Source organism: Cynocephalus volans, chromosome 1, assembly GCF_027409185.1.
Source record: "Cynocephalus volans isolate mCynVol1 chromosome 1, mCynVol1.pri, whole genome shotgun sequence".
NCBI lineage: Eukaryota > Metazoa > Chordata > Mammalia > Dermoptera > Cynocephalidae > Cynocephalus > Cynocephalus volans.
Window position 1 is genome coordinate 27,866,132 of NC_084460.1, and position 6,526 is coordinate 27,872,657.

The 6,526-nt window shown below is 45.1% G+C and overlaps 1 protein-coding gene across 1 annotated transcript; it reads right to left on the reverse strand.

The window, feature by feature from the left end:
- Positions 1–4,291: 4,291 nt before the first annotated feature.
- On the reverse strand, positions 4,292–5,522 carry DEFB121 (defensin beta 121). The gene is made up of 2 exons (XM_063088776.1): positions 5,465–5,522; positions 4,292–4,464 (listed from the first exon to the last, which is right to left on the reverse strand). The coding sequence occupies exons 1-2, from the start codon at positions 5,520–5,522 to the stop codon at positions 4,292–4,294; spliced, it is 231 nt and encodes a 76-aa protein (XP_062944846.1).
- Positions 5,523–6,526: the final 1,004 nt, after the last annotated feature.

Below are 6,526 nucleotides of genomic sequence, written 5' to 3' on the forward strand. Positions count from 1 at the left end.
ACACAAACCAGGTGCACTGGATTTCACCAGATCAGGAAGTACCTATAAAGTCAACCATTAAAACCTGAGCTGCACAAAAAGCCCTCCCTAGGGAATCAGCAGCAAAGCAGCAATTTAGCTCAACCACACAGCTCAAGTGCTGATCCTCACAGGAAGTTCCCCCATTTTAGAAGTAAGCAAAGGACAACAAATTAGTTCCAGCACAGAGTGTGAGAACAACAAATAATCCAACACAGAACTGAAAGAAAAAACAAAGTACCTACAACCAGAGACAAAGTTTGATGTAAACTAGTAAGGGTCTCATTTCACCAAATGTTTTAGTCCATTTTGTGTTGCTATAACAGAAATACCTGAGACTGGGTAATTTATAAAGAAAAGAGACTTATTTGGCTTACAATTCTGGGACAGCTGCATCTGGCATGGGCCTCAGGCTGCTTCTACTCATGGCGGAAAGTGGCAGGCAGCCGGTGGGTACAAGCAGATCACATGGCGAGAGGAAGCAGGAGAGAGAGAGAAGGTGCCAGGGTCTTTTTATGCAACAGCTCTTGTGGGAACTAATAGAGCAAGAACTCACTCATTAATCCCCCCTCCCCTAAGGAGAGCATTAATCCATTCATGAGGGATCCGCCCCCATGACTCAATCAGTTTCCAACACTGCCACATTGGGGATCAAATTTCCACATGAGTTTTGGAGGGGACAACACATCCGAACTCCATCACCAAAGAACACCTATAACACCTAGAAGGACTGGAAGTCCCCTGGGCTACCAAGCCAGAAAGGGGAAAGAGCCGGGGGCCTCAGCCATGCCCCACCAACACCCACAACCAGTTCCAAGGGTGGTGGCTGAGGGCTTCAGCCACACACACACACACACACACGCACACGCACACGCATATGCACACGCACGCGCACACACACACACACACACACACCCTGACAAGCTCAACCACCCCAGCAACAACCACTGAACTGCTGCAGGAAGAGCCCTGGACTCTCCCAAGCTGGGGCAGTGGGGGGCCGAGGGCCTTGGTCATGCCCCCCCGCAACATGAGCAATAAGCCCAGTGATGCCACTGAGCAGCTGCAGGAAGTACCCCAGGCTCTCCTGAGCTGAGGCAGTGGGGGACTGAGGGCCTTGGCCATGCCACCCTGACATGCACAACCAGCTCAGTGATGACTACCAAGCTGCAGCAAGAAGGGCCCCAGGTTCCCGAGCTGTAGTGTTAGAAGGCAAGGGCTTTTTCCACTCCCCCCTGACATTGGCACCCAGCCCAGCAATGACCAAGCCACTGCTGGAAGCCCCCAAGTCACCCCTGTGGGAATGTGGGGGGTACTACAGGCCTCAATCCCACCCCTCCTCCTTCCTCCTTCTTCCATCACATTTCCTTCCCCTTTCCCCTCTCTTTCTCCCTCCCGACTGCTCTGCAGCAACATCATAGAGTATTAAAAAAAAAATTAATAAAATTAAATTAAATTTTAAAAAGTAAAAATAATGAATGAGAAATTTTAAAAATGAATGAGAAATAAAAGGTGAATAAGGTCAAGGAAGACAATATTTTGTGAAGTTTTTCTTTGAAGAATTGCAAAGAAACGGGGCATTGTCCAGAGAAGAAGGTGGGATTAAAGGAAGTTTTTTGTTTTAAGAGGGGAGGTTCTAGAATATCTCAGTACGATAGAAATGGTCCAGCAGAGAAGGAGAGAATAAAGAGAATAATTGGAGAGGAAGTCTTTGAGTAGGGGAGAGGAGATGAAATGTGGACCAGCAGCAGGGTTGGTTTCTCAGGACAGACACCATTTTCCATTGTAAACAAAAGGAAGACAGGAGTTATAGGACCAGATGCAAGAGTGTGTATACTTAGTAGAGAGAAGTTAAAGTAGCTGCTTCTAATTTCTATTTTCTAATTTCTATTTTCTCAAAATATGAGGCAAGGAGTGATATTTTAGAGTGAGGGAGTGATAAGAGATTGAGTAGAGAGAAAAAGAAATCACGGAATAGGCATTTCAGAGAGTGAGAAATCAAGCTTCTTGGGGGAAAACAGAAAATTGGTGGGCAATGTTTAGTGTTATTTGAGGTTTGAGGCCCTGGATTTTCAGTGAAATCAGTGAGGCTAGTTGTATAATTTTCTCCAAGAATAATCAGCTGCTAAAGTGTGCATATGAAGGACCCAAGCAGTTGGTTGCATTCTATTGTGGTTGGAATTTTGAGATTGATAACCTGCAAAGTGGAACAAGGGAGCTGAGAATATCTGCAAGAGAAATGCTACAGGGCTAGACTGTGACATCCAAGCTGAGTACGAATGGAAATGGAGCCAGAAGGGTGAGATAACTAGTGAAAAAGTAGGATCAAGGGTTTCATTTCAATTAGAAGAGTGGGTAACTCTAGGGAGTAGGAGTTGGGGGCAAAGTGGGGAAGAAAGATCTTAATTATTTTATTGGCACATAGTAATTGTACATATTTCTGGGGTACAATGTGATGTTTCAACACGCAGGCATTGTATAATGATCGTCATGATGGTTAGGAGGAGTAAGTACTGGTGCTAACAGGAGGGTGACTATAGCTAACGATAATGCATTGTATATTTTAAAAAGCTAGAACAGAGAATTCTGAATGTTCTCACAACAAAGAAAAAGATAAATGTCTAAGGTGATGGATATGCTAATTACCAGCATCTTAATTTTTAACAGGCAGGGAGTCGCTATGCGTGGCCTAAAAGGAGAAAATCAGGGAGTGAGATCAACTTAGAGTCAACTCATATTTATTAAGAACTGAATGTGTGCTAGCCATGCTGGGCGTTTTCCTATCTGTTATCTTATTTAATCCTCATGACAACCTTGCACCTTGGGTAAGACAAGTCCTCATTTTAGAGACAAGAAAATTGAGCAGAGAAGGTTAAGTAGCTCACCTAGGGCCGTGCAGCTGATAGGTGCTCAGGAAAGGATTTGAGCCCAGATCTTCTGATTCTGAATACAATGCTTTTCCCTTAACAGCGCTGGTGATACTTAGACATTGAGGCTGGAGTTTTTCATCAGGATGATGAGCTGGAGTGACTGAGCCAAGAGCCACATAAGAGACAGGTGATTCCAAACAGAAGTTTCTTTTTTTTTTTTTTTTTTTTTTCTGACCAGTAAGGGGATCGCAACCGTCAGCACAGTGTGGTCTGCACCACGCTCAGCCAGTGAGCGCATCAGCCATCCCTATATAGGATCCGAACCCACGGCCTTGGCGCTACCGGAGCCGCACTCTCCCAAGTGGGCCACGGGGCTGGCCCCAAACAGAAGTTTCTGACTCAGGATAGAGAATCAAGTTCTTTTTGATTATTCAGATAAATAGCAAGGGCTGGGAATACTTGGGACCACAACCCAGGTCTTGAAACTAAAAGTGGTAACATCCCTGTTGTCTTAACTCAGGATCTGCCTGGAAAAGGAGTAGCCAGCAGTTCAATGTCCTGTGTCCCAAACTAGGGGGAAAGGAAAACTATGGAGCAAGGACCCACATGGGCCTGGCACCTGCTCTCTCCGAGGTAAGGAAAACTTATAAAAGACATAATCCTGGATTCCCTGACAAGACAGAACTGCAAGTATGATCAGGGGAAAGTAGAGGCCTTTGGTATGAAGTAGAGAGAAGCAGTGGGCTAAGAATGGGTTCTTGTGTTTATCACAGATCTTTGCTTGTCTCCTTGACCCCCATAAAATACCCAGAGATTGGGGCCCATAGCCTACCTCGGCCTTATATCTCTAGACTCTAAGGTATATCGTCCCATACAATAACCACTAGTGACATTTAGCTAAATAAATTTAAATATAGATTAAATTAAATTAAAAATTCAGTTCCCCAGTTGCACTAGCCACATTTCAAGTGCTCAGTAACCACATGTGGCTAGTTGCTACCATATTGAACACCACAGATATGGACCATTTCCATTATGGTAGAAAATTCTGTTGGCAGTGCTGGTCTAGCAGAAAACAAGAATCAAATGGATATAATGAACATTCCTTATTTATATCTTCTGGGACCAACTATGGGCCAAGAGGCTAGGAACTATTTGCAAGGCTGAAATTGCCACCTACTGGTCCATCCTGTTCTCCCTAACACACACACACACACACACACACACACACACACACACACACACACACACACAAACACATACATGCATACACCTTCCTTCTTTTTTATTGTCTCTATGCCTAACTAGGTAGAACTGACAGACAGAAACAGGGTACAGCCAAGAATGATTTAATAGAACGGTGGAATCCAACAATACTGAGACCCAAGGTTGGAAGAGAAGTGTCAGACTGCAGAATTTGATCCCAGGATTTCATTTATGTTTGAGGATTCCGGTTTGACAGGTACATACTTCGGATTCACACAGCACTTAGTATGAGTATCACATAAAATGTAGAACACTTCATTCTCTTTACACGTCGTTCTACATCTGCCTGATCTATTCCAACACTTCATGACTGAAAACAAAAGGGGAGGAGAGAGCAAGGTCAGTCTTCAAAGAAAGCAGAGGGCTGGAGAAGGGACAGGCTAAAGCCCATTAGAGAAGAGAATAGTAGGGAAATAATGAGCTCTGTAGGGAAGAAGCCTCACAAGGTATCCCCTGGGTTTAGGGGAGATTATAGACCACTATCCATCCCTTATTTCTCCAATTGTGTCCCCAGCACAAACCCCACAGTCCTTCCCACTCAGTGGCATGGGATCTACTGGGTAGCTTCCCCTCCTTGGCCAGCTCCTTGGGAGAGACAACAGGGCTCCCTCTGGGGTTCCATCTCTCCCATATTATAAGGTACCCAGATGCCCAGTATCAATTAGCCACCTTTTCCCTTTGCCCTTTGGTGCCCTCTCTGGCCATATCAATGAAAGGGAACAGGAATCTGAAATAAACCCATTTTAACATCTGAAAGTCTTCTAGAGCATCTGTAGGACTTCCAAGAATGTCATCCCCCCTTCTCCAGCAACATCTTGGGACTTTTCACTGGCCTTAACCAGTGAAGGGAATTAGGAATAGCTGTTCTGGGGAACCTACATCTTAATGTGGCCCAGATAATCTGGGGTTGTGTGAAAAGTGGAATCAGAATCCTCAAACAATCAGAACTTCAGGGACCATTTTCATGGAAGCAACAATAGATAAAAATTAAAATCCTCCCAGAAAGTGTTTTTTGAAAATCTCAAATTTCCTCTACACTCCATACCCAAGTCTCTCTCTTTTCACCCCACCCCACCCCCAGATCATTATATTCAACCTCTCCAGAGCCAACCAGAGGAAGGGTCAGAGTGGTCAAGTCATGTGCACTGGAAAAATCAGCTGGCAGCAGTGAACTCAAACTTCCCCTTGAGTAGACAGACCACTCAAAGGCCTCTGTGGAGCCTGCCAGGCCAACATGTCAGGGCCCCAGAGTTCCCTGAATATGCATCAGGTTCCCTGACCCGTGCTCCCTTGGGAGAGATTCTAGTTACCTCGGGTGGCTTGGGCCAGGAACACGGTAACTGTCAAAATCAGGAAAAGGAGCTTCATGAATGACAGGAGCTCAGGGAGGAATAGGAAGCTTCTGGACTGGCAAGACAGGCAGAGGCCTCCATTCTGGGCAGTCCAGACTTGTATTTATTACCCTGAAGAGCAAGGCAGAGCCATGATCAATGAACCAGAAAGGGAACCGTCATTTGAGATCAGAAAGGTAGGCAAATAGTCAACCACACTGATTGAGGAGGCTGGGAGAGGAGGAAGGAAGCCAACAAAGACGACGCAGGCTGCCTTTGAAGAGGTTTATGACACAGCGGAGGAGCCAAGAAGGGAAAAACCGTTTAGATTACTAATCCGTTTCTGATTAATGAGAAAAAAAGAGACACCAAGTAAGACGGAAAAGGAGTGATACTTCCGTGTGCCTTGGGTCCTTTCCAGCAAAAAGGACATCTTTGGATGTCCCATATGCTGTTGGTTTATTGTAAGGATACCAAAGGAAGGACTGAATAAGAGAAAAATACCTTGATAGCTCCTTGGCCATCACCACTGCAAACTAGAATGTCAGCATTCGTGGATGGGATGAGCAGGAAAGCCACAGCCTTACTTTTAACAGTGCATGTTTATTGGGAACAAGTAGCGTCCTCCTAGATGGCAAAGGAAAAGCCACTTATTACTACTGTGGTATTTATTATAAGGTATGGTAGACTGAATTATTGACCGCAATTCTTCACGCCTACTTGAATCCACACATTTGCCAAAGTCTCATACCAGGAGGAATGTATTTTGCTGTCCCTTCACTTTGGTCTTGGCATTTGACTTACTTTGGCCAACAATATATGGGCCTGAGCCTAAGCTTTAAAAGAGGATGTGCCTCTATCATCACCATGAGAAGAACATGCCCCAGTGATCCAAGGAGGATGAGAGAGACGTGGAGCAGAGCCGCCTCAGATGACCCATAGATCTACAGAGAGAAATACAGGTGCCCCAGCCACTCTCGCCGCAATCCAGTCAAATCCCAGTACCTGCTGACACATGAGCAATAATAAAGGATGGCTGTT